The 27,850-nt window shown below is 48.6% G+C and overlaps 2 protein-coding genes across 2 annotated transcripts; both read left to right on the top strand.

The window, feature by feature from the left end:
- The first annotated feature begins 5,467 nt into the window (after positions 1-5,467).
- On the top strand, positions 5,468-16,545 carry ANKEF1 (ankyrin repeat and EF-hand domain containing 1). The gene is made up of 9 exons (XM_084202979.1): positions 5,468-5,828; positions 6,262-6,461; positions 7,496-7,645; positions 8,116-8,239; positions 9,084-9,882; positions 12,456-12,682; positions 13,884-14,050; positions 15,223-15,360; positions 16,414-16,545. The coding sequence occupies exons 1-9, from the start codon at positions 5,483-5,485 to the stop codon at positions 16,537-16,539; spliced, it is 2,277 nt and encodes a 758-aa protein (XP_084059105.1). The 5' UTR covers positions 5,468-5,482; the 3' UTR covers positions 16,540-16,545.
- An 870-nt stretch (positions 16,546-17,415) lies between these two features.
- Positions 17,416-24,095, top strand: LOC311151964 (tubulin monoglycylase TTLL3-like; the record flags this gene model as incomplete). The annotated part of the gene is given in 17 exon segments (XM_084202676.1): positions 17,416-17,436; positions 18,203-18,298; positions 18,646-18,772; positions 18,854-18,957; positions 19,074-19,427; positions 19,569-19,697; positions 19,776-19,890; positions 19,987-20,094; positions 20,327-20,495; positions 20,569-20,717; positions 20,789-21,035; positions 21,121-21,559; positions 21,561-21,641; positions 22,147-22,242; positions 22,321-22,400; positions 22,464-22,575; positions 23,988-24,095. Coding segments are annotated over 17 exon segments (2,535 nt in total).
- Between the last annotated feature and the right edge of the window lie 3,755 nt (positions 24,096-27,850).

Raw genomic sequence — 27,850 nt, forward strand, 5'->3', positions numbered from 1 at the left:
GGGATCCGGTACCGCCTCACGGCTCCCAACGGCCCGACGCCGTTGCCAAGGAGACGGCCACGGCGGCGATGGCGGCCGCTGAGGCGGGTGATGGTCTGGCTGCGGCCGATGAGGGTTTGACTGCGGCCGCTGAGGCGGGCGAGGGTCCGGCTGCGGCCGCTGAGGGACCGGAGGCGGCCGCTGAGGCGGGCGAGGGTCCGGCTACAGCCGCTGAGGGTCCGGAGGCGGCCGCTGAGGCGGGCAAAGGTCCGGCTGCGGCGGCTGAGGGTCCGGCTGCGACCGCTGAGGCGGGCGAGGGTCCGGCTACAGCCGCTGAGGGTCCGGAGGCGGCCGCTGAGGCGGGCGAAGGTCCGGCTGCGGCCGCTGAGGGTCCGGCTGCGGCGGCTGAGGGTCCGGCTGCGGCGGCTGAGGGTCCGGCCGCGGCCGCTGAGGGTCCCGATGCGGCTGCCGAGGCGGGCGAGGGTCCGGCTGCGGCCGCCGAGCCCTCGGCGGCCCCCTGCTCCTCAGGTGAGTGCCCCGGGCCGCTGAGGGTCGCAGGCGCCGCCGCCACCTGCCATGGAGGCGAGAGGGCGGCGGGGCTCAGCCGCCGGCTCCCGGCGCTGCGGAGGGCCGGGGCAGAGCCGGCGCGCCGTGAGGGCTGAGCGCAGCCTCGCAGGACACGGGCGCGCTGCACATCGGCCCCCTCACGGCCCGCACCTCTCGCCGCTGGCATTTACCTCCTGTCCGCACGGGCAGACCCGCGCGTCCTTGGCAGGGAACACTGTTTGGGTCATCATCGGCTCTCCAGCATCCTCCCCTTCCAGCAGTTTCTCTCCCGTTAAAGCCAGTCTCCTCTAAAGGCCGCCCGCTCCTCTGAGTCGCAGTCCAGGGAAAATAAAACAACCGCTGCTGTTTACCATGTTCCTTGCTCCTGGGCGCAGCAGCGGCTCATCCTAGAGTCCACAGCCTTCCAGAGGCTTCCCTGGAGCCCAGCCGGCCTCCTGGCTGAGGAGCCACCCCCCGAGCCCCTGTCCTACAGGTGTTGCTCGCAAAGCTGATTGCCAGGTGCAGGCAATCAGGGCTCCAGGTGAGGGCAATCAGGGCTGCCAGGTGCTGGCAATCAGGGCTGCCAGCTGAGGGCAATCAGGGCTCCAGGTGAGGGCAATCAGGGCTGCCAGGTGCTGGCAATCAGGGCTGCCAGCTGAGGGCTATCAGGGCTCCAGGTGCAGGCTATCAGGGCTCCAGCTGAGGGCTATCAGGGCTCCAGGTGCGGGCACTCAGGGCTCCAGGTGCTGGCACTCAGGGCTCCAGGTGCTGGCAATCAGGGCTGCCAGGTGAGGGCTATCAGGGCTCCTGGTGAGGGCCATCAGGGCTCCAGGTGCTGGCAATCAGGGCTCCAGGTGCTGGCAATCAGGGCTGCCAGGTGAGGGCTATCAGGGCTGCCAGGTGAGGGCAATCAGGGCTCCAGCTGAGGGCAATCAGGGCTCCATTACACCCCAGTTTCGATGGACACTGAGGTGCCTGGAAGTTGCAAGGCAAGCTGAAGACAAAAAGATGTACATCTTTTGATCCAACCCACTGGGAACTGTCTTTACAGCCCTCAGGACTGGGCCCCGTTTCCCAAATGACTGGATATCTGGGCTCCACACCGCATTGAAACCTGCTCAGCTCACACCTAAGGGCCCATCACTGTGCTCAGCTGTGCCTCAGCCCAAAACAAGGCATTATTGGAGAATTAACACTGAAAACCCACAGCATTATAGACTATTCATGATACTGGAATTCAGTTTTAGGAAGACTTTGCTGCATCCTATTAAACATTAGTCACAGCCAAAAATCCAGTGCAATTATTCACATAAAGCTGTAAATATAGCATGGCACTGTTACCATATTGGTTCCTTTTATACTGACATATAGGGCTCATGCTTATCTCTGTGCCCAGCGTGCAAAGGGATTAAATTTAGAAAGCGCTCAGCTATTTTCTCCCACTAAAGATAAAACCATAGGAATTTTGTTTACTGGTTTGTGAATAGTGATAATTAAAGGGATGTTTTCAACTGGAAATGTTGAAACTGAAAAAACTTTTGCAAACTTTTAAGGCGGAGTCACAAGTGCTTCCAGCAGCAGTCAGGCAGCAGGCTTTGACTGGGAGACAGGGAATGAGATCAGTGGCCACCAGAACTTCCCTCTCTATCAATCTACCTCCATCACAGCTTGGAAAGCTTTGTGGGAAAACAGGAATCCAACTAAAATGATTTTCTTAATGCCAGGTGTACTGAGAAAAGGATTCATCTGGATTTGAAATGAGTTCATGCTCTCCATCAGAACAATGACACAAGCTAGTAGAATGAAGGTAGCAAGTCTGTTGATGCTTGTCAACAGATAAAATTGTTACTAAGCAAATGCTACAGGCTTGGGATTTGTGGTTAGGGCTTCATGAAGCCCTCCCCAGAGCATGACTGTCTCAAAGCCACACTAACAATCCCTCATCTTCCATTAAACCATCTATTATAGGTGAACTGATAAAAAAAAAATCTATGAAATACACAGGGTTGGTAGCATTTACTTAATGAGAATTGACAAGATGTTGCAGTTCTCATTTTAGAAGTCTTTTTCCCTTGCTTTATAACTTTACATGACCCTGGGTAGAGTTTCTTATCATACGTGTGTTTCTTTGATGCTGCTACTTTAGAAGCTTCTAAAAAAACTTGGTCCAGTCACTTTCAACAAATGCTGCAAAGAATATTAACTGTAACAGTTAGAATGTTATGGTTGTTTTCATATAAATTGTTGGTTCTTAATGCTTTGAAGCAAAAACTTTAAACTGGCTAAGGACTCAGTGGTGGCTGAATTGTGATAACAACAGACTTCACTATTGCAATAAAAATAATTTCACTTCTGCTCATGGAAATAATTTTATTGCTGCATGTGAAATATTAAAAGAATACTGTGATAAGCAGCTCAAAAGCACCAGAAAAAATCTGATCAGAACTAAAATGGTAGTCAATTGTGCATTACACTGTGAGCAAAAATGAAAGTGTGCAGTAAGTGTAAGGTGTGCCACCAGTCTCATGTCCAGCATGGGGCAGAGGTTATAGGAGCAAGTATCTCAAGGAATCTCCAAGATAATCCATGAAATAAATCCAAATCCATACGTATTGAATGTATATCCATTTGTTCATGTTTGTTCACTGAAGGTTAGTTACTAACAGGTTTTTACCAAGTGCAGTTCTGCTCATGTTCTGTGGCATTACTAACCTATGTCCAAGGAGAATGTCACTTCTTCGATGTTTGCTGCTTCAGGGGGAGAAAGAAAGGAAGAAAAAGCAAGTTTGCATCCTAAATAAGTTCCTGAAAAAAATCCAGGTGCAAGTCATGAATAACAGCGGGAAGAATGATTTTTGGGAGTAAACCCAAGTTCCTTAGTGCTGTGGGATGGTGGGAAATGGAACAAAAGCATAAGAGAACATTTAAGCTTGTCAGTTCCATCTAAGTATCTTTCTTTTGCTGAATTTCAGTGGTGTAAGTACTGTAAGAGCCTTCCTGCAGAACCTTCCTGCTGCTCCTCCTCACAGCCCCTGCAGGGTTTGCATCACAACTTTTCCCTGTACTCAGTAGGCAGAAAAAAACTGCCTGTATTGAGGATTTGCTCAGGAATTGCTTCAGGCTCTAAAAGGCAGGCTCTGTGGGGACCCCAGTGTTCACTTCTAGCAGGGCATTTCTCTGAAGTACCCTTATTTCTCAGCTCTGAGCTTTAGGACTACAGGGTTGCTATAGGTGTAATTCCTGTCAGCAGGATAAAGATCTCTGCATTTATTCCCTTTCACTGGACAAAATGTCACAGGAAGAACAACATAGTAGGGATAAGAATGAACAAGCCATGGTGACAGATTTAAGTTATTGGTACCTAAAGATTTAATTGTTTGATGTAAGAATAGACTTGTTTATGATCAGAATGAGGGTTATGTAAGACGTAAACAGAAAAGGATTTAAGTAATGCCATGTTTAAATGGAGAACATCTGAGAGCAGCTGACCTATTCAGACCAGGTTTCATTGCAAAGAGAAAGTCTCTGCATTTTAGTACCCACTTAAACACTTCGGCAAGGGAGCAGCTTCTAATAACAACACCTTCACCCAGCATAGCTGGATGCACAGAGCTGAGGGCCTTGTCTGGCAGGGAAAACAAGAGGCACAGTTCTCAGAGATCTGCCAAGAGTTGACCCAATCTCTGTTCCATAACTAAGCTGGACACAGAACTTCCAAAGAAATGAAAGGCAATAGATACAGAAAGTACAAAAATTACCCCTCTGTCCATTCCCAGCATGATTCACCTTCAGTCATCTTTTTCTACTTTTCCTGCAGTTTTCCCTCAGGCTTCCTTCCCAGAATGGGAGATCTTGCCACACACAGTCTGTTGCAATTGTGCATCCTTCTGCATCTCTCTGCAATCTCCCCTTCTCACAGACATCCACAAAACACCCAGCAGTAGCCAGGCAGATGCTGAGTGGTCCCATTTACAGACTACATTGCAATAAGAAACCCAAACAACCCAATCCCCCAGGTGTTCTCTAACAGATGTTCCTTCACCTTTTTGTGTTGCATGTCCTGTAAGAGTTCTGGAGGACAGGCTGACCCAAGGCTTGCTGAAGCTGATAGGAAGCTTCTCATCACTCAGGAAAGCTTCAGAAATGGTCTGACAATGTCTGACCCTTCCTGACCCTCCAGCCATGAGAGCTGAGACTAGCTAGAAGAGGCTGAAAAACCTGAAAGAAAAAAACAAAAAACATAAACATCCAGAATTGAGGCAAAGCCCTGCACTGAATTTTTTTCTAGAAGCTTATGATGCATGACCTGGAAGAACCTTTTCCCAGACCAGTGTGCTGCTATCTGTATTTTTTTTTTCTCCAAGGGTTTTGTTGCAGAGAATTTTGACTTATTCTTTTATCTACTTAGCCTAGGAGGAAGTTCATGCATCAGCTGACAGGAAAAAAAAAAAATGGGGAAGCTGCTCAGGCACTGATGAGGTGATGTTAATGTAAATTTTAGTATCAATTTTATGTTTCAGGAAGTGCAGAGGACATGGTGTCTCATGACTTTTTCCCCCGTCGAAAATAACAGATGAACAGCCTCCCCTTAGGCTTCCAAGTAATTGTAGATTAGAACAGTTCCTTGAATGGAGAGCAGTTACCCTACAGCTTCTTAACTTAATTTTCTCCTAGAATGAGACCTCTTCAGAACAGTTGGATGACTAGAAAGAAAAATTTTGTAAGGTGCCACTTGGGTTTCTATAGCCTCTCTATGTGCTGTCCACAGTAAAAGATAAACTAGTTCAAAACCTAGTGTTCTGTCCTGGTAAAGTGGATACTTTCATTCTGTGAACATGGTCTGATTCCTGATTTTACTGGCAGGTCATTATAATCTCCTCTGTGAGATTACATGTTTGGTTTTTTTGTCCATGCAGAAAGTACTTCCTTGAAAGGAGAAAATCTTCCCTCTTCTGGGATGCTACCAGTAGATAAAAGGCTTCTAAACTTACAGACCTACAAACTTCTTCAGTGTGTTCACAAGAAAGACAAGAAGCAAATAGAAAACCTGATCCAGAAAGGATTCCCAGATCTCATTAATAACACAGAGCCCAAGGAAGGATACAGTGCCTTCCACGTGGCTGCCATGAAGAATGACCTTGAAATGTGCCGCTTCCTGCTGGAACACGGAGGGCATCCCAATGTCCACGACAACATGGGGTGCACGCCAGCCATGAAGGCAGCTGAGCTAGGCTTTGAGGCGGTTTTGGAAATACTAGCAAAAGCTAACGCAGACATGACTGCTGTGGATAATGAAGGGAAAGGTGAGTGAGAAGGAAGTACCATAAAGCAATCCCTTCACTGTGTGGTACACTTACTACACGTGATGTGTCCTGCCTGCGGAGAGGAGCTGTGCTTGAGGGTTATCCTTACAGCCCAACAGAAGCTGTTGGCCATAACAGCTTTGATAAAAATGAAAATTCTCCTTGAAGCGTCTAGGCCTTTAAATCATGTCTTCTCAGCAGAGAGCTGAGAGGTAACTTATGATTGAGACTCACATTCCTCCCCATGGCCTGTGACATACTGAGCTCTGGTTTTCTCTTCAAGCAAAGTCTCTGAAGCAGAAATCTTTTTTGCATGGCTACACCCTCAGTGAAGGGGTCTCTGTTGCAGACTGGTCAGCTGTAAAGCTCACGGCCTCACAACTCTTCTGGTAATTTCCTTTTGCACCCTGATCCCCACTGATTTCCTTTGCAGGTATTTTGTTTTACTGCCTTACGCCTACAGTTCGCCACACCCACTGCCTGGAAATTGCCTTGGAATATGGTGCCGATGTTAACAACTGTACCACTACTGAGAGGCCTCTGCTTCTACAAGCCTGTGAGCGAGCTCATGAGGTTAAAGATATGTGCCTGGTTTTCTTGGAGAAAGGAGCAAATCCCCACGCAAAAGATCCGGTATGAGCCTTTCTGTAACTAAGAACAGACACAGGAGTAGTATAGAGCAGAGTGCATGACCTTAAATCCTCACATAAAAATAATAAAGCAGTGAAAATGGCTTAACTATGTGGCCATACCTCTTCTCCTCTTCTGTACCACCCTTTTTTTGGAGGAGAGGGGTTTAAGTGTTCTTTTTGATTTTTGTAGGTTTAGAGTACAAATATTTCCCCAAACTTACATGTAACTGGGCCAGCTGTTAGGAGCTGCAGTTCACTGTACTTCAGTGGAGCAGTGCTGATTTGTGTTTGCCTTGATGTGTCCTTAGATTTTCAGAGTTGAAATAGTATTAATTAAAAGGTAAGTTATTTTAGTGAATAATACTCACTAAAAGGTAGGGAAAATCTGATGAGCAATCAAGGCAGGAACAAGGCATGAGAAACTTTTTTCTATTTTGTATGTCTTAATCATTTATTTGTTTGCTTCGTTAATTTAACAAAGACCTGAAAGACTGAAGCTCTGTGCTGTTGATAAATCAAGAAGCTCAGGCTTTCCCTTGGAGTTATCCAAAGCAAACATCCATTATTATCTAGGAAGAGACAATACTAATGTATTTGAGTGAACTTTTCCTCATAGAACCATAGTGAAATTCCCCAGTTGCTTTACCTTCCCCATAGCACTCTTGCAGCCACAGCTCCTTATGCTCCTGCATTCATAATCTGAAGTGGTATTTTGTGTTAGACGTTGTAAATATGCATGAGAAGATACCCACAGAATCCAGGATTCCTTAACTAAGGAATTGACTTTCATGGGCAGTATTCAAGGGACTCAGGCCTTCAATGTACTTGAGTTGCTGGCATCGGACTGCTCTCTCTTAGCAGCACTCTGAGTAGGTTCTGAAAGCTTGCCTGCAAGTACCTTGGAGGCTATGAGGCCTGTGGGCTGCCCGCAGTAACAGCTGAAAGAGGCTCTGAGGCTCAGGGCCGGCCGGAGCAGCAGGTGCCCGGGGCAGCGCTGCCCGCCGCACACGCCCGCAGTGCTCTCTGCTCCGGCAGGCCACGGGGCGCACGGCCGTGATGGAGGCTGCTCGGGAGGGCGCTGCCGAGGTGGTGCTGGCTCTGCTCCAGAGGGGAGCCGACGTGAACCTCTTCGACTTCGAGAGACACAGTGCTGCACATTTCGCCGCCAAAGGAGGCTTTTTTGAGGTATTAACATTCGCGGTGGTAAAGCATTGCTGCAAAGCCGAACCTGGGTGGGTTTTTGGTTGTTACAGGGTTTTGCTTTGGGTTTTTGGAGTGTGTTTTTGTTGGGTTTTATTTGAGTCCGTTATCTCGGCTGATCAAAGCATAATGATCAGTAATCAAAAGCAGATTCTTTGTAAGCATCAAAGGGATTCCAGCAGTGATAGATAGTCCAGACAAAGGCTCACGATGAGCTGGCAAGAAGATTGTCCTTGGTGTCTACAACTACACATGGTTTCTGTTTCATCAGTTAAATAAGTATAATACTATAGAAAACATTAATGTTATATGTGCACTGATCAGCTGGACATGAGAGAGAACTTCATTATTAGAATGGGAATGTAAGATATTGCATTTATTTGTAAATCAATCTCACATTTTCACGTGTTAAGAACAGATAAGATTTTTTTGTGGGACTCTGTTTGTTTTTCTAGATTCTGACGATAATTTCAGGTTATGGTGCAGACTTGAAACTGGTTGCTATGAATGGTAACACACCACTTCATTATGCTGCAGAGGGCGGATTTACAGATTGCTGCAGGTATATAGGACAAAGAGGTACATTAAAACTAAATTACTTCACAGCTATTATCTGTATTCTATTACTGTGCTAAAGGAAAGACTTCATTTGGGTATCTCTCAAGGATTTGACTCTTGGGTACCCTGTGGCAAAATTCTTACTCAGAAGGGCCCAACAGAGGCTCTTATCTCATGTGGATGAGAAAACATTTCTCAAAGAAAGCAGCAGAAACAACAGGGGCCTGTATAACTTAGTGTTGGACAGTATTAGCTGGTTCTGGGTTTAATTGGGTTTAGATGTATTGTATTGAACCTTCCAATAAAAAATACATTTTTGATTTGATGATCACTTTAAAAAAAAATCTCTGTTCAGTCATGAGGAAAACTTCATGACCATGGGTATTGAAACATGCCCTGAAGCAGCTGTGATCCTTTCCTGACTTGACCTTGGCACTTCAAGCTTTGATCCAAGAGCACCATGCAAAATTCCACATTCTGTTCTTGTGATCAAACAAGTGATCCATTGCCAAATTGTAATGTTGAGGTATAGAAATAAGTGACACTTTAATCTTAGTTTGCTTCTTAACCTTGCTCGCCACTTCAAGTAAAAATGTAAAGTTTCCACTAAACTTCTCTTTATGCATATTCATGAGTGGATAAATTAATAGAGCACAGGTTGCTCAATGCTTCTCCCTTTGGGAAAAAAATATGGACATGTGGCTGACCCTCCAGCCTGGGATCTGTGATGTGGTTCCACCTACCACTGCTATTCATATAAAATTGTAGGCCTGTGGCAACGAGTTGCCTGTGTATTACAAGTTTCTTATATTATATAATTAGGATTTCCACAGCACTATTAGCCATATTGTGTCCGTATTTCTAGGCTGTGATCCTACATGGACCAACTTGATCAAACTGACCGCAAGGGATGTTGCCAAGGCCGGTGGGTTTAAAGCAGCGGCAACAGTGCTGCGCAAAGCTGAAAAAGGCTTAAAGAAGAAGCCAGATAAGACCCTTGCCTGGTACCTGAACGTGTACGACTGGTCCGTGCAGCACGAGGATGCCATCCGCAAGGAGTTTGAGTTTGACGAGGAAGAAGAAGGGATAGTGTCCAAAAGTGATTTTATGGCAGTCATTCGGAAGCGCTGGGTCACTGTGGCTCAGGAACAAATAGAAATTCTTGCTAAAAAGCATGAAGTTTCTAGTGACAAGATCAACCTTGATGAATTTTTTAGAGGCTCAAAATACCTGCAGAAAGCCTTTCTGCTATCATCCTTTGGGCCCAAACCAAAGAAGCAGAAGAAACCGCCGAGAAAGAAAGGCAAGAAAGGCTTCCCTGTGCCCATTTGTGTAATCCCCACGCGTGAACGTCCCCTCAGGGAAGATGGCCACCCTGCCTACATGGTTGAGGCTGTCCCCACCCTCCCCGAGGAGCAGCGATTCAAACGCGCCCTCCACGCCGCCCACCCCGTGTTCGATGACCGTGCCTGGTACGTGGAGGAGCCCAGGAAAACCCTCGTGGATATCAACTACCTGGTCAGAGAAGGAGACTTTGTGTCTCTGCAGAGAGCCTTCGACCAGGGCGTGCCAGTAAACATAAAAGACAAATATTACAAAACACCTTTGATGGTTGCATGTGCAAGTGGCAACATAGTTCTTGTGGAGTTTCTTCTGGAAAAGGGGTAAGATAATTTCAATTTAATTGCTGTTTTGAGAAGGTTTCCAAAAGCATAAATATCCAGTAAATATTTGGATGCAAAAGGCTATGGTTTGTTTTTTGCTTACATAACATTTACTAATCAAGTTACTTCCCTAAGATCTCAAGTCATAGGGGCAAGTTTATCATTTTTCACATTTTAGTAGCATGGAAATGAAAACAACCAAGAGACAAGTTCCCCAGGACTGCAATTTTTGGTGTCTGGGCTGTTGACATTTGGTCAGCAGCAGAGGTTCATACCCAAGTAGTAATGCATCAAGTAGTGCATCCTCACAAGTGAACTCTCAAAACTGGGAAATGATTTAGGGTAGGGGAAATCTGACGCAAAGGACTTGCCTGAAATCATCGAGGTGATCCTGGACTTCCCTGTGCCATATGCCTGGTTTAAATCTTCACTTTCTTCTGCAGCTGAGGCAGGCTGAAACAGCAGGATTTACATCAGAAGCCCCTGCTACTAATTAGCCTGCTCCTCATTTTAGTAGTGCTTCAGCAATTCTGTAGCCTGCAGACACACTTGTGAAAAATCTCAATACCAGCTTAAAAATGACAGCAATTTCAGAAAGATTCAGTCATACTTGTGTAATAGCATAATCTCATATTGTCAGACTGCTGTGGTCCTACAATCCTTCACATAATTGCTTAAATGAACATTTTCAAAAGATGTTTACATTAACTCGGTTCTCTCTCTACTGTACATAGATAGAATTCATGTTAATAGTAATATCTCAAGGAAAAGGGCCGTAGTCATTGCTCTGGTTCCTGCAAAAACTAACAGCACATGGATCTTTCCACACCCTGGTAATTAATTAACTGACATTCCTAGAGCATATAGAAAATTGGGTAATATGTATATTCAGGTTTTCTGAAGATAAAGATGTAGAAGCTACCAAATTAATCCACCAGATTAATCTCTACTCCTTTCCCCAAGCCTCACTAGACAGCACTGGTGTCACATCCTCTTTAACAATAAGACCTAGAAACACAGTGACTTAGCTTGAAAAAATAGTACCAATTTTGAGATTTTTTCAATAGACAGAAATAAAAACAGAGAGGAAAGTTATCAGTAGCATTTAGGTTTGCATCTCTCAGCATCATGGGCTTGCAGTTCAGCATGGGCATTCAAATACCTTTTACAATATAATCTTTTCAGTACAGAACCACAAATCCATATTGAAGACAAAACAAAACAAAACGTTTATCCAGCTAAATGGTTAACATTTATTACATTTAAAATTAAATTGGTGGTATCTACTTTCTTTCTTCCTTCAGAAAGAATTAGAAGCAAATGAAATTTGGTCTGATGGGAAGTTCTGTGCTTGTTGGGCAGAAAATGCCAAGGAATTTTTAAATCAGTGCTGCATTGTCCCTGTTCCCATTGACTGGCTTCTTTCTGATCAGATGAAGTTGGGGAAAAGGGTTCAGGGGCAGACAGAGTCTGAGTGCAGGCAAAGAGGTTGGGTTGAGAGAGAAAGTGAAATAACTGAAGGAGCTCATTTTAATGAGAATTTAGACAAATGAAAACTGCATACAAATAAACCATAACAGCTTAGTGACTGAAAGATAAGAGAGATAAACATGGTAGGTCAGGGGAATTTACTGTGCTAAGATCTCATCAAAGACAGAATTCTGAAAAAGATTAAAAATTTAAACAAGGGAAGAAGGACAGATGAATCTGTGCTTTTATTTAGACAGTCACCTGACCTGAAGAGCAAACAGCTATGCCTGGAAGCATCTTCCTTCATAATTGTTCTTTCTTCCTTCCTCCTTGTCTTTTGGGAAGACAGCAGCTTTTTGTCCACCAAGTAAGAGGGACAGTGTCCCTAACTCCCTTCAGGACCTCTAGGGCTGGTAATGCTTTTCCTCCCAGTTTCATCCAAAGGCAGCCTATTGCAGGGATCTCCCCTCAACTAGCCCTTGCTTTTTTCAGAGCATCCCAGTTTAAATTTGGGAGCACACACAAATCCTAGCCCAGCAGCACAGTAGCTGAATAGTTTTTCAGTGCTCAGACTCCCAAGGCAGACCTGGTGTGACTCTTTTGTCAAAGGGAGAAGCCAGTGCAGAGAAATGGAGCAGGCAGAGGGCAGCAACACTGAAAGGAAAGGTGAACACTTCCCTCTCGTGCAGGCGAGCTCTGCAGTGTTGCACATGTCCTGTAGCACCTGCTCTTGGCCCAGAAGTGAACTTTTTGAGTTCCTGAATCTGCTTGCTGCCATTCTGGGTGAAGCTGGAGCACTAGGAGCCTTTTACAGGACTAAGGTGTTTGAATGCCTATGTTTTTTCCTCTACCCATGAAAAGCTCCACGTGGAGGACACTGATGGCTTAGGGGGAGGCATGAGCAGCACCCAGGCACGCGTACAATTACTATTCCATGTCAAGTTCAGGGACTCAGATAGGTTCAGAACAGCAATATGAAAACAGCTATTTACATTGAATATGCCATTGCCGTGGGCAGTTCTGGCTGATCGCACCGGGAGCTGGGGCTGTTACTGTAGGTACCCAGCAGCCTCAGCTGCCACAACTGCTCTTACCCTGTGCAGGGCTGATGTGAATGCAACAGACAACTTCCTGTGGACCCCCCTGCATCATGCCTGCTACAATGGACACCTGGATATCGCTGAGGTGCTGGTGAAGGCGGGAGCAGCCGTGAACGCCCCTGCAATGGGCGAAGCCACCCCGCTGATGAGAGCCGTGGAGGCCTGCAGGCTGGACATGGTCTATTTCTTAATCACTGCAGGGGCTGACGTCCAGGCTTTAGATAGCAATGGTAAATAGCAGTGTCTCCAAAACAGGCTGTTTCTTTATTAAAAACTGGAACACTTGGAGAATTGTTCTGCCTTTAGGGTTGCTGCCAGGATTGGGATGAAGGAACAGGTTCGGTTAGTTTTCTCCAGTCTGGAATAATTACTGAAAAAAGGCTCTTTTGGGCTTTGCATATCTAGAAAATGAAGTAACATGATTGATTATTCAATTCAGGAGACTGTTACTCCACACAAGATACATACAGAGTTATAAGTGGCTTTAATGAAAACATTCTACCTAGTTATTATTATTTGAGGGAAAATTAGATTTCAGTTATGGCTCAGAGTATAGTCTGCCATTCATTGAAGTGATTTATTTTTAGGCACAGGCAGCCCTGATTAAAAGACTTCCTTGCTGCTCTACATGTAGATACAACTCCTGAGAAAAAAATATTTAACAGAAAACCAAATCTGAGCTGATACTGAAGTGTTACCTCCTCACAGCAGATCCCTCCTTCAGAGTTATTTCACTGTCTCCAGAGTAATTTAAAAGTTCACATGCATCACCTTTCAAGCGCTTGCTGTAACATAGGAAGCAACATTGCTACACAATGAGACTTTCCTAGCCAAAATGCCTAGCGGTGAAACCCTGCTTGTAGCAGGGATGTGTATCCTTATTCCTTATGTGGAGTTGTGATTCACACAGCAGTTCAGTCTCACAGATACTTTACAGCCAGAGTCTCTTAAGAGCCTGGACAGATTTTTTTCCTTCATTAAGCACTGAAGCTGTTCATTTACATCAGGGGGCTTTCCCTTGCCAGCCACAGAGCAAGCACAGGCAGAAGGAGATGGCCATATAGCACAAGGTCAGGAATGCAGACATCTCCTAGGGCTAAATGCTCTCAGCTCTCAGAGATCAAAATGACAACCTGCAGGACCAGTGTATTAAGCTGCAAATAGCAGAACATTAGGAACAAAGCAAGCAATTCAAGAACTCGTGCAATATTCCTGCAAAACAAGTCTCAGGGCTCATTTCTGCCAGGTCTTATTTCTGCAAGCGGTGCTGATGACCACTGGTCCTCACACCAATGTCAGGCACACTGCTGGCACATGGGATGGGTAATAAAACACTGGCCATATTAAATTCAATTGATTGTCCGGTTGCAATAAGCCAGTGCCAAAGTTAATTTTCATGGTTTACACAGATATTTATTTTTTTAAATACAGGAAGGAGTGCTCTCGATCTTGCTGAAGTATTTGAAGATGATACAATAATTGAACTGCTTCAAAATCAACTGCAAATTTTGGCAGAAGAACAAGAAAAAGAAGAAGCAAAGTTAGCAAAAGGTGGGAAGCCAAAACCACCAGAGCCACCGAAATCTGTGAAAACAGAGGTATGAGGGATGGTAACAAAGGATTGATTGGCTAATAGGTAGCAGGGAGCTGCTTTCTTTCCTTTCTTTGTCACCTATTCCTCTCTAACGCTGTAACTTGGGCAGCTTTGTTAAAGTGACTATTTTCAGATGCCCATACTGTTCTTGTGAGTATTAGAACTTGTTCATTGGTTGAAATTTTTCTTGCTAACTAGACAGACTTCATGTCTTCCCCAGAAACACATCAGAATGATGTCCTGTATCACTAACGGACACAGAAAAAGATTTCCTTTTCTTTTTCCCTCCTTCTGAACTATATGCTCGTCCAGCTCTGTTGTTGTAAACACGGAACAACTGGTAACCATATTTTTTTCACAAGATAAGAGCAATACCCTTCAAACTGTTTAAAAGGTTTTTTATTCTCCTAGTTGAACTCGCTGAGACAATACCAGACTTGCTAACTTCCTATTTTCCATTTTGTCCCATATCCTTCCTCTTCCACTATTTGCCTGAGTCCTGTTTCTCAAATCCCACACTGATGTTTGCCTGTTTTATTTCTGAATGCTTTTCTTGCACCTTCCTGAGAGTCTTGAGCAGCTCAGCATTGCCCTATTCCCAAGCTGATGCCAGCCTCTGTGCCCACATCCGGGTTCTCCTGCTGTGGATGAGACCTTCCTCATTCACCAGTGGCACTTTTAGTCACATCCAACATGCTATTTAGGGAGAAGATGAAATTGTATCTGTATGGCTGGAGATGTCCTTCAGCTGCCCTGGAAGGTGCAGTAAATACGTCCCAGTAGCTAAATGTTGGCATCCCCTTGCACAAAGGTTTTGAATGTCAGGGACAGCACAGGACTTTCAGAGGCAGGAGGAAGACAACCTTAGGTGCTTGTTTATTCCTCACTTGGAAGAGGATGGGATCTCCAGTGGTACAAGGTGACTGCCTTGGGGGTCACAAAGAGCAGTTAATGTTTTAGTGCCCAAGGTTGAGAGGTGCCTTTTACCTTTCAAAAGGTTGGCACTTGCAATTTTTGATTTTAAAAAATCAGCTTTGACAGAAACAGGTTCTGAAGAGATTAGGAAAAATACCCCCCCAGTAAACATCGTAGCAGAGTATCAGAAGATACAGGATGCATGCCTTGCTTGTGGACATGATGTATTGGTAAAATTTGTACCTTCTTCCCCTTCAGATGTCTCCAGATGTATCTCCGCCACCTGAGGAAGAAGCTGTTTCTGAAAAGACAAAGCGTTCCCGTAAGGACAGTTCTGCTTATTGGAAGTCTTTGGCAGCGAGAGAAAACAAAAATGACATCTCCTTCAGACCCAGGAAAGTACGTACAGCAGCAAAACAGGAGTGCAGTTCCATGGTGACTTTTGATCTCTTTGCTGAGATCAACACCCAGAAAAATCCAAGCATTCATCTAACTTTGAGATGTTGTGACACAATCTAGAGAGGTTGTCACCAAACAAGAGTAAATTAAAGAGTTTGTAGATGTATAGTTTATAATGACACAAATATATATATAAGACATATATTTGTTTTTGTCATGGTTTTTATATATAAAAACCTCTTATCAAAATCTCTTATCAGATTTTAAAATTGGATTAAAGTGCAGCCACAGTAAAATAAAAATGCCACTACATTTATGACACATACTTTTATACTCCTGCTTTTAAAAGATAGAAGTCTATTTGCATAGCATGGGCACCAACTTCTAACTTGCCCTGTTGATTAGTTATCACATGATGACTTTTGGCAGTGACAGTTACTGAACTAGATGGATCACAGCACACTAAATATTTGCTACCTAGAGTTGAAATAGTGGAAATACAGCTTTTGTGTCTGGGTCTTGTTCATTCACACTTAGCAATAACTGAGGAACATGACAACATAATCACAGTGAGGTAATTTTTGTAATATTTTTTTCCTCCTTAAAAAGGAAAAGAACGCTGCTGGCTGAGCAGTTGTGTTTAGAGTTTGTTTATCATTTCCCTAACCCTGATTTATGCTAGTTTCTACAATGCTCTCAGAGGACTGAGGCTACATAGCTGATGACTCTACAGCTAATTACTGTTTCCCACTCTGAGGATCGTGAGCCCGAGTCAGTAATTTTAAATAATTACCTTAAGATCTTCTTTCCCACATTATCTGTAATCGGAATCCATGGCATGATGCAGATTGGAAGTGACAACAAGAGAATGCTCTGTTTGTACACACACAGATTGTTGACCTCTCTTCTGCTGGGAGGCCACACTGCTTCTTTTCTATGTCTCACAGCTGAAAGGAGTGCTAGAACGTGCCTCTCTTTGGCTAACAGTATCTTCTTAGTGCCTCTGTTGCAAAAGGCCCATCCACATTAACTACACAAACCTTTATTTTGTAGGTATGGAGCCCTGATGCCACAGCAATGCAGCTTGCAGAACAGCGAGAATTGCTCCGTGAACGCGCTGCTCTTTGTGGTCACATGGAAGATTTTACAACCCTCTTCAATAGAAAGTTTGAGAAATAAGCACAGCACCTGCAAAAAGCTACTTCAGCACATGTTTTGAGGAGACAAAGATGTAAAAGGCTACTCCTTTGCAAGGAAGGAATTGTGCAGTGCTCAGTAAATAAATCTCAGTTACCATAAAAGAAAATCATATCAAGTTTTCCTCTATAGATTATGTTGTTTACACACAATCCTTTGTTGAGGGCTTAGTCTGGAAAAAGATTTATCCTCATGTGATTCTAAGTCTTGGAGCTGGCTCAGTATAGTTCATGGAATAGCCACTGTTGTGACACACACATCTTTGGCAAAGGTGTGGCTTTAGAAGGCTTTCTTCACCCCAACACAAAACTTCTTCCTGGAAGATACATTCCCCTTCTACTCTAAATATGTAGCTATGAAGATGGCATTCAGAAACTAGCTAAGACAGCAATGTTCTGAGTTGTCTGTAGAGGCCACAGAGAGTTCACAATTTACAGCCAGGACTATCACAGTGCCTTGTGTACTTCCTTCACGTTCTCCCATTCATTTGCCCAAGTGCGTGTGAGACCTGAAACTGCTTCCACCCCAACGGGCACATATTGTTTTCCTTCTGATTTCTTGAGAGGATAATAATCTCTGTATAACAATCTGTAATCCATTTGCCATGTCTCCCACAGACTGTTGTTAGATCAAGGAGGGGTCTCGTAGAGGTGCTGATGGAAACCTGCACTGCAGAGTTCCAAGCCACTGAGATGCATCAAGTCCAACCTTTGACCACTGCCAGATGATGTCACTGAGTGCCACATCCAGTCTTTCCTTACACACCTCCAGTGATGGTGACTCCACCACCTCCCTGGGCAGCCCATTCCAATGTTAACCCTTTCCATGAAGAAATTCTTTCTAATGTCCAACCTGAATATGTATCTCTTCATCCTCCAGGTAATTTTTCCTAAGCTCTTCCAGAGGGGGTTATTAACAAACACTGTTCTGGGTCATCCAAAACTGACATCACATTCATCATGCCAAATTTTTTGCTTCTAGCTTCTTTCTAAGAGATTTATCTTGCTCCATCACCTCCTAAAGGACCAATTGAAGCACCTGATTCATTTCCCATTCCCTCTGAACCACTTCTGGTTCAGCAGCTCCCCGTGAGCCTTCCTGAGAGCTGCAAAGCTTTCACCAGGGATGACCCTCTGAAGGTTGTCCTGACTTCTTCTGGAGAAAAATGTTCCAGCAGGTCTGGAGCCCACCACTCACTGCACCGGAGCCAAGGGTCCTGTCTGTGATGCCAGTTTAACATTGTGACCCACCTCTGCAGCTGGCTAACTGAGGTTCATGCTAACAGATCCCTCGGGGGCAATCAGAGTGAAACAACACTGAATGACCAGTGTGTGATTTTTATCTGCCGCATAAAACTGCTGCTGGCTGCAGATGATTGTAAATAACAAAAATAGTAGAGCTCCAGTTAAGTCATAGAAGGCAGTGTGGGCAAGGAGCCCGTGAACAATCGTAAATGAAACTGCATCTCTGAAAGAAGGAGAAGCAAAGGGGCAATTTGCTGAACAGTAGCCATCAAAATAAAATCAAACAGCAGTCAGAAATTATACTGTAAGGTAAAACTGTTTCTGGCAGAGCTCTGTCATGGAGGTTACCTAGGACAGTTCACAGCCTTCACACGTCCAAAGAGGCTCTTCCTGGTTCTTAGTGCAAGATTGAGCAGCACACCATTCCTTGTGTGATCCTCCACTACCTGTGTCAGGAAAGGATCATCAAAGCTTTCCAGGAACCTCCTGGACCGTCTGTACTTTGCTGTGTTGCTTCTCCAGCTGTCAGGGTGGTTAAAGTCCCTCACAGGAAGGGAGAACCAGGACCTGTGTATTGAGGCTGCTTTGAGCCCCCTGCATTGTGGCATCACAGTGGTGATGAAATAAGGAGACAGTGTTCTGTGCAGGACACGCACTGCAGTCCCTAAGGGATGGGGGAATAGGAAAACCTGCTTGGCCTGGAGGAGGCAGAGGCACCCACAGCTCCCCTCGCCATCAGACTGGCCTGGGACAGTGTGACACAGAGCAGCCCTGCAGGCGCACAGCCCCTCAGCCAGGGGCAATAGCTGAGCAGCTGACATCCCAGCTGCCCCTGGCCCAGCAGGCCAAGGACGAGGGAAGAGCGCAGCGTCCCGAGGCCGTGGAGCGCAGCTGGGATGCCGGCAGAAGGCTTGGCACGTCCGGAAATGCCATGGCAGGATCCCCAGACTTGGTGAGGCAGAGGCAGACAGGTCAGCATGTTCTCCCCCTCCCTGCCACCCGTCGGGCTGGGGACACGGGGACAGTGGGCTCAGGTGGGGCTGTCCTCACAGGGCAGGTGGCAGCTGCCAACATCGGCTACCACGATGGCCACCAGTACGCGGCTGAGTCGGAGCGGTTCAGGAAGGCCAGGCTGCGTGCGGAGAAGGCCATTAAGGTGAGGGCTTCGATGTCACGCTGCCCCGAGATGGCCCGTGCTGGCATTCGCGCGCCTGTGGCTCAGCAGAGCCGGAGTGCTGGCGTGGGCAGCCTGAGCTCGCTGCTCTCCCGCAGGAGAAGAAGATCTTCACAGTGCACGGTCCCTACCCCGTCATCCGCCGGCTGCTGCGCGCCCGGGGCTGGGTGGAGAGGAAGCTGCCCCTCAATGGCAGGCAGCTGAAGCAGCAGCGTGGCGACCAAAACAAACTGCAGCTGGAGAAGGGGGCAAGCGGTGGTGGTGATGAACAGGGGGAGGCGGTGCTGCACCCGTCTGGTGGGGCACAACCTTCCTTGGGCACCGCAGAGCCCTTGCAACACCCATGTCGCACAGCACACGCTAAGGAGAACAAGCAGGAAAAGGAAGATGAAGACGAGAAGGAAGACAAGGAGCAGTGCAGCGAGGACTCAGAAGACATCCATGACCTCTTGGTTAGCTAAGAGGGCTAGGGCTGAGCTGTGCCACAGCTCCCCATGTCCTCCCCTGGGACCCTCAGGGGCAGGCTCAGCCTGGGGAGAGGGGCTGGGCGCATGGGGGCTCCCTGGCTCACCCCAGCCCACTCCCTCCCTCAGTCTTCCCTGGTGCAGGACCAGGTGCCAAACTTCCTCTGGACCATTCGCCTGAGCAGCGTTGACCAGGAGCTGCTGCCGAGGATTGAGGTGGTGAACCGCTATCCCCGGCTGGCCGCGCTTTGCACCAAGGTGGGAGCACGGGGGCCTCAGGGAGGGAACACAAGGGGTGCGGGTGTCCAGAAGGAAATTACAAGCTTCTCTAAACAGGAGGGGCTGTGCCAAAGCCTGCAAAACTTGTCCTGGTTTGAGCAAGTCGACTTCAACACCTTTTTCCCCCGGTGCTACCGGCTGGGGTTCAAGGATGAGAAGGAAGCCTTCATTGGTGAGCCTGGGGCTGCTGCCCTCCTGTCACCCCTCATGCTCCAGTCTTCCTATGTCCTGTGCAGGACTGGCTAGGGATGATGCTTCCCTCTTGCAGACGATTTCTGCCTGACAGCAGCTCGCAGCCTTCTCAAACTGGCCCTGCAGACGGATGAGGACAGGCTGGTGGGGACAGAGCAGCCCTCAAACCGCGATGAGGTGCCACGTGAGTGCACGGAGCTGGCTGAGCAGGGCAGAGGCGAGGGATGAAATGGGGAGTTCAGGGCGTGTCTGAGGGCTGAGCTTGGAGGCTGAGCCTCTGCTCATGTCTGTGGCTTGGGATCACTTACTCTCCATCCCCTGCCTACCTCCAAAAGCACACATTGCACAGGAAAGCTCAGTGCTTTGGCCCCAAGGCTGGCGTAGGAGTCATGAATCTCACCCCATGTTGTCCACAGCAGGGCTGTGCTCCCCCCTGTATTCCCAGCTAGTGGAGGAGGCCCTGGAAGTCTGTGAGCAGCACCTGGGAGTTCTGGGGCACCAGGACATCGACAGGAGGACCCCGTCACCCTGCCGGACATGCATCAACTGGGACCGCTTCCTGCCGGAATACTACCGTGTGGCACAGTGGGTGCTGGGCGAGACGGGGGCAGGGGGGACTGTGGGGGGGCCGGTGCTGACCCCCCGTGTCCCCCCACAGCGAGGGGGCCAGGCTGGAGCTGGGCAGCGAGCAGCGGGAGCGGTGCCAGGACCTGCTGCAGAGCCTGAAGGAGAAGCTGCCGCAGTTCGGCATAGAGGGCAACCTCAACATCTGGATCATCAAGCCCAGCGCCAAATCCCGCGGCAGGGGTAAGGCTGGGGAAAGCGTGGGGCACACACATCCCGCGGAGAAAGGATCCCACCGTCCCCGTGTTGTCCAGGCATCGTGTGCACGAAGCGGCTGGAGGAGGTGCTGGAGCTGGTGCAGACCTGCGCGGGCCCCCCGGCGGGGGTGTGCGAGTGGGTGGTGCAGAAGTACGTGGAGCGGCCGCTGACCATCTTCAACACCAAATTCGACATCCGGCAGTGGTTCGTGGTGACCGACTGGAAGCCACTGACCGCCTGGTTCTACCAAGACTGCTACCTGCGCTTCTGCTCCCGGCCCTTCTCCTTGTGCCACCTGGAGCCGTGAGTGTCCCCCCCCCCCCGAGCCCCAGCCGGCGCTGCCCAGCCCCCTGGCGCCCCCTGACCAGCCCCGCTCTCCCTGCCCCAGCGCCAGGCACCTCTGCAACGTCGCCATCCAGAAGCAGTACAAAACATCACAGCCGGACCCCCGCGTGCCCCCCGACAAGATCTGGTCCAACAAGCAGTTCCAGGCCTACCTGGCATGGCTGGGCAGGGCCAACGCTTGGCAGCAAGTGATGGTGCCCGGCATGAAGGCGGCGATCCTGAACGCCCTGCGCTGCGCCCGGGACCAAGTGGGCTCCCGCAAGGGCAGCTTTGAGCTCTTCGGGGCTGACTTTCTCATCGGGGAGGACCTCCAGCCCTGGCTGCTGGAGATCAACTCCTGCCCCACCATGAGCCCCTCCTCGGCGGTGACGCGTGAACTGTGCGCCAACGTCCAGCGGGACACGCTGCGCCTCGTGCTCGACCGCAAGGACAACCCCAGCTGCTCCATTGGTGCCTTTGAGCTCCTCTACAGGGAGGTAGGCTTGGGGCTGGGGACGGCCACCCCCCAGGCACCCTGAGCACCCACTGCCCCTTGTGTTCCCCTGCAGGCAGCTGTGTCCTCGTGTCTGACTGTGGGGCTGAGGCTGATGGTCAAGGGCTCTCCCCTGAAGAAGCCCCAATCGGCAAAGCATCGATCCCAGGACAAGCCCCCTACCACTTCACCTAGTAGTCTCCAGCTCTCAGCGAACAGAGCCACCAAGGTCCCCTGGTCCAGGGCGGCACAGGAAAAGCTGCCTCCTCGGGGGCTGCAGGGCAAGTGCTGCCTGCCCAAACCTGACCCTCCAGCACTGCCACAGCCCCCAGACTGCTCTGCTGGCAGCCCAGAGCTGCCATGGCTCCTTCACCTGGATGGGCAGCCCGAGGAAGCTCAGCCCCTAATCAGTAGCTGTCCCATGGATAGAGTGCCAGGATCACCAACCCAGGGAGCCACCAGGAGCCCCCAACGACCCCCAGGCTACTCTGCTGGAGACGAGGAGATGCCGTGGCTCCTTCACCTGGTGGTTGGGCAGCCCCAGGAAGCTCAACCCCAGACAGCTTTGCAGCCGACCCCCAGCTGTCCTCTGCATAGGGGGGCTGTGCCACTGCCCCGGGGAGCGACCAGGAGTCCCTGGCTACCTCCGGGCGGTTCTGCCAGGAGCCAGGAGCTGCCATGGCACCTGGTTGGGCAAGCTGAGTATGCTCATCCTCAGTTAGCTCACCCCCAGGAAGCTCAGCCCCGAATCAATAGCCGTCCCCTGGATAGGTTGCCACCACGCCCGGAAGCGCCCAGGAGGCCCAGGCGACCCTCAGGGCGCCAGGGATTGCCACGGCCCAGTCAGCCGGGTGGGCAGCCCCAGGCTGCTCGGCCCCACAGAGTTCTGCCCCCCATCAGTGCCCGTCCCCCAGTGAGGGGGCCTGTGCCACAGCCCCGGAGTGCGCCCAGCAGACCCTGGCGCCCCCCGGGCTGTGCACCGTCCCCCCCAGGGTTTCCTGCCAGGCCAGCGCGCCTGCCGGCGCTGTAAGAGCACCGGGACCCCCAGCCCCTGCCAGGAACAGGAGAACACGTCAGCTTCCCAGGGGATGCAGAAGACCTGGGACACAGAGACACCCCCAGGAGGTGGCAGCGCCCTGCCCATCCTGGATGGGCCAACTCAGCAGCACCCAGCTGCCTCCCACAGGAGCAAGATCCCAGTGCTGTGCTGCGGTAGCCACCTTAACCTGCGCGCCTGCTTTAATAGACTTTCGTGAGAAGGAGCCTGGCTGGGACTTCTGTGTGTGGGAGATGTGGACGCTGCAGGCAGGACCTGGGGCTCTCAGGGCAGCTGCTCTGCTGGCTACACACACAGGAGGCAGGAAAAGCTGCCTGCGGTGGCCCCTGGCAGGCAGAGCTGTGGCAGCGCTGACACTGCTGCACCCCTGGGAGCGGTCAGGCACGGAGTGCTGGCAGGGCTGGTGCCCCCTGACACGCCAGGACGATGGCAGGAGGAATTCCATCCTGTGGGCATACCAGAAAAGAAGTGGGTGTGTGAGCCTGGAAGCAGGTGGGGATTAACGGGCTGGCAAAGGGAAGTCAGGTGTCCTCAGGGGTCCCCTGTGGGCTCCTGGGGCTACTTGGACGTACAGGAAAGGAGGTGGGGGGGAGTGCAGTGGGGCCCTGGGGCAGCACCAGCTCCTGCAGGTTCCTTTTGTGACAAGGTTACCCACCTTGTTACAGAATCCCAGAATGGGTCAGTTTGGAGGGGACCACAGTGGGTCATGTGGTGCCACCTCCCTGCTCCAGCAGCGTGATCCCAGAGCACATGGCACAGGATTGTGTGCAGGCAGTTCCTTTGTGTCTCCATTGAGGGACATTCCTTAGTGTCTCTGGGGATCTGTTCCAGTGTGTGGAGTGAGTTCTTCCTGACAGCACTGCCAGGGCAGCTCCCGTGGTGGCAGAGAGCGCACAGGGTCTCGTGACTCCCCAGTGCTTGTGCCCAGCAGACCCTGTGCCTGCTGCTGTCCCCAAGGATGGCTGCGCCCGGCCCCTCCTGCCCTGCTCTGGGTAGGGCAGACATGACCAGTGCGTGGTACATCAGCTGCAGAAAAAGGCTTGTGCTTCTGGCAGAGTTCTGGCGTGCAGACTGGAGCTGGGAGAGTTCTCTGCTGTTAGAGCCAGCTCCTCAGGCCTCTTCTCTGCAAGAGAGTTCTTCCTCACTAGGGAATTCCTGCTGCATTAAGGAACAGACAGACCATTTTCTGATGGCTGTGGTCATCAGAGCCACTGGGAGCAAGTGGAAGAGAACCTGGATGCAAGGGGAAAATCAAACCTGGCCAGCAGCAGGGGCCATCTCCTGCATCAGTTTGGATCATGTACTCATGCTGCTGACTAGTCCCTGAAAAAGTTGTTTGGCAGGGCAAGTACTGAGGGGGGAACATCTTCTGTTCCCCTAGGAAATCCTTACTGGCATCATCCTCGTGCCTTCTTATCCCAGCCAGAACGGGCTGCAGACTCTGCCGGTCTTCACATGTTGCTCCACACAAAGAAGGGAGAAGAGCTGACTTAACTGGCATTTTGATATTTACCACTCAGTCAGAAAACCCAGTGCACAGAAAACGTTTTTTGCATGACTGATCAATTCATTCAGATGCCAGTGGCCCAGAGGCAGAAGTGGAGCAAACGGAGGGGCTTGGCTCAGTCAGGATGGATCTTTCAAGACTGTCCTCAAGGGTGGCAGTGAGGATGTATTTAGAGATTCCATCAGAAGCGGAGTAGGAGAGTCTCTTGCATGAAGCAGTGACAGCAGCACAGGAAGGTCTTAGGGATGTGAGAGCAGGTGTCACAAGGAGAGTCAAAGGATGAAGCTCCAGAACTTAAGTGACATCAGCAGAAATAAGGGTGTTGAACAAAGAGCTGGAAGTAAGCTGTGAGAGAGGGAAAGAAACTGGACTGGTTATGGAAAAGCTGAGTGATCATTTGGTGGATGGTTTTAAAGAGGGCCAAGGGATAGTCAGAGAGAGACAGAGCTTGGTATAGAGAGGAAAGCTCTGCTCTCCCAAGTGACAGATTCTTCTGGGAAGCTGAATCAGTTGAGTGCTAGAAAATGTACCAGGAACAAGGAAATTTGCAGGTAGGAGTTCAAACAGATTACTACTGTGACTCAGTCTCTTGAGAAGGGTAACACAAGCAAAAAATAAATCAAAGGGGGAAACCAGTGCAGAAGAGTTAAGCAGACAGAGAGCAGCAACAAAAAAAGGAAAGGAAAGATGAACTCTGCCCATGTACACAACCTAAGGCCAGAGGAGTTGTATGCTAGTGCTGGTTCACAGGCAGGCTGTCATCTAACCTTAGCCACTCTTTGTGACTTGCCTTTGAGGTTCAAACACTTGTGAAGCCTCCAAGGATTGTTTCAATCTAACAGAAGTACCTCAGGCTGGCTGCTCTTGCTACCTGGGAGTGCTTCACATCCTGCTGGATTCCTGCACACCCACTTCCCTGTTTCATCCATGCCCCACCAGGCGGCCCTCACACACCTACCCAAAACACAAACATGCACAGTGAATCCCTTGGTGCAGTTCCTTGTTCCCAAGGCTCCCCTAAGCCTTCCTGGAGTTTTCCCAGCCTGCCTCTGCTATGGCTGCTCAAGGAGGAAGATGTGAGCAGAGTCGCCTCGTGCTAGCAAACAGGACATCAAGTCATTGCTTTGATACCACAACAGCTTCAGTAAAAGGCACAAAATAACATTTATATGAGAAAAATCGCTCTCACCTCAGTCCTCACAATAATCTTACAGGCGTCCTACATCAGTACATGTATTTTCCCCAATTTATCATATATTGTATTAAGTATTTATGACTGAAATACAAGAACCTGCTTTTTTCTCCCCATTTTAAATGCATTTACCATTCATTTGGGTTTTTCTGAAAGGCAGCTTGCAACACAAATATTGTTCTAGTCCCAGTAATCTGTGCTTATACGCTAGTGGAAAACAGACAAAAATTCCACAAAGTGGCTGCTGTAAGCACAATGGAGCTAATAAATACATTTACAGCTTGGGACTTTTGAATGGCTCCTTAATAACCCAGCTTTATCAATTGTTTGAGACTGAATCCCAGGAAATTAAATTTAGCATTACGACTGCCACAAATCTCTCGCCATAGCTCCAAGGAACACCTTATTTATAATATCAAATCGGGGAAGGCTTTCAGTAAGAGGAATTATTGACTTTAATGGGCTGGAGGAAGGAGCATTCCCTCATCCCTAAGTAAGGGCTTCACTTCCTGCTCCCAAAATGAACTTGACTGGGGCAAGGCTAAATCATGGTCTGTTGGCATTATAGGCCATGGAGACCTCCTGGAAGAAGGCGGGGGGGGGGGGGAAAGTAAAATAAAGTGGCAGAATATTTGCTGCATGTGGTATTACAGAAGGATGGGGTGAATACATCCTCTCCTACTAGCAGCAGTGGAAATCCAGCACTGGAGCTGCTACAACTGCTACAGCCTGTGACATGCTGCTTACAGGGGAACCAGAGCCCAGGGACCCCCAAAGGCAGGGGAGCTGTAGAAACACAGACAACAGTCTATAAACAGGAATCTGTTGGTTTTGTGCAATGCAGCTCCTAGCTGGTGACTAAGGATGCCAGAAGAAGCCTGGCACATCATAGGGAATTGCTGTTGAGCTGTGCAGCCATTACACAGAACCGACAGAAACATTCACAAGAGCCAGAAGTAGCTTCAAATTGCCTATTAATTCTGGATGCCTGTCAGCAATTGTTATCTGATGGGCCAGGGTGAGCTGGCGTCTTCTATGGAGGGAAAAAAGAAATCAAATCTAACCATTACTTAGAAGAAATAGCCAAAGAATCATTTCATCATGACTTTCATCCCCTTTGCCTTTTAGCCCCTCTTCACAATGGCTGGTTCCTCCTGGCAGCACTCCCCTCTCAGCTCGCTGGAGCTCTTGGCCCTGTTCTTCCCCCACCATTCCCCCTGTCCCAGGCAGGTGTACCTTTGCACTGGTGAGGGTGCAGGGCCCCCTCCCAGCTGCCTTGAGCTGCCTGTGAATTGCCAGCAGCTGGGGGCATCCCCTCCCAGCCTGAGCGTTCAGCGCTTTCTCCTTGTCACCGTGTGGCTCTGAAAGCTTTAAAGCTTTCCTGAGTGAACAGATTTGAATTTATTGGAAAACGAGGAATATCCACCTCTGACAGTCAGACCTGTGTGTACTGACAGGCACCATCCGCGTTTGAAACGCCGATTTGCATCTTTTTGTAAATGAGTTTGCTGGGGCCAGGCTTGTGCAGTGTGCTTTCAGTGTGGGAGGAAGCTTTACCTGAATGTAAAAATATTCGGTGAAAATGAATGTCAGAGATGTATATTGCTCTGCTTACAAAAACCAATTTTAATGTGACCCTTCAGCAGTCACAGCAGGATCTGAAAAATGCTGAAATATGGTCATTTAAAATAAAATTTTCATGGGGTTCATAGTCAAAATTTTTAAACTGACCATTTTCTGTCAGGCTCAGGATAGGGTTATAAATTTAAAAAAAAAAAACAAAAAACCTCAAAAAGAAAGAAACAAACAAAAAACCAAAACCAAACCCTTTCATGCTTAATATCTCTGTTCTAACAGACTTTTGAGACTTACCATCAATAGTTTTCACTAGAATGAATAACAGCAAATCTGTGGGCTTTGGGCAGTTCTGTTTCCTTGACTCTATTTGCATGCTTATGCAGTCAGGGAAGACAAACAATTGCTCATGACAGGTCTGACCCATCAGCACCAAATGCCTGGGCTGCAAGGCTGAATGTTAACTACTGCCTGTTTACAGGGAGGGCTGGCAGCAGTCTCAGGAGCTTGGGAGAGGCTGCATCTCTCCAAACGGTGGCAGAAGAGTTTGGTGCAAATCCCCACTGAGGAGCTCTTTTTGCTTTGGTCCTGCTGCTCCCTGGGGAGCTTTGGGGTGCCGTTTCACATGTGCTGGGAGCAGGGTAAAGCAGGATCCTTTCTAGACTCCTAGATTTATAATCCTGCCTGAACCTTCAGAAGAGTTTTCTGAGATGTCATCAACACCAGTCAACCCTCCCCACCTCCCAGTTTGTTTGTCTCACACTCTGTGCCTTGGGGCCTGGCTTGGCACCATGTACAACACACCTGAGAGACTCTCCACAACCCTGTCTTTGGTTTATCCTCCGCCACTGACATTTTCAGTCTCAAAATCAGCTGCAGCAAGAAACTGTGGTAAAGAGGTCCTGAGTCCAGTTCAGGTATGGAGCTCCTGACCCAACATCTGTTTGGGAATCTTGTGTTAAAGGGGCAC

This window comes from Fringilla coelebs (assembly GCF_963513975.1).
Source record: "Fringilla coelebs genome assembly, chromosome: 3".
Lineage (NCBI taxonomy): Eukaryota > Metazoa > Chordata > Aves > Passeriformes > Fringillidae > Fringilla > Fringilla coelebs.

Excerpts from the sequence above, each read along its gene's own strand:
- ANKEF1 (XM_084202979.1), top strand. The coding sequence starts at position 5,483 with ATGCTACCAGTAGATAAAAGGCTTCTAAACTTACAGACCTACAAACTT. Across the intron at positions 8,240-9,083 it reads CAGGTATATAGGACAAAGAG|GCTGTGATCCTACATGGACC; the intron begins GTACATTAAAAC and ends CCGTATTTCTAG. Across the intron at positions 9,883-12,455 it reads GAGTTTCTTCTGGAAAAGGG|GGCTGATGTGAATGCAACAG; the intron begins GTAAGATAATTT and ends TACCCTGTGCAG.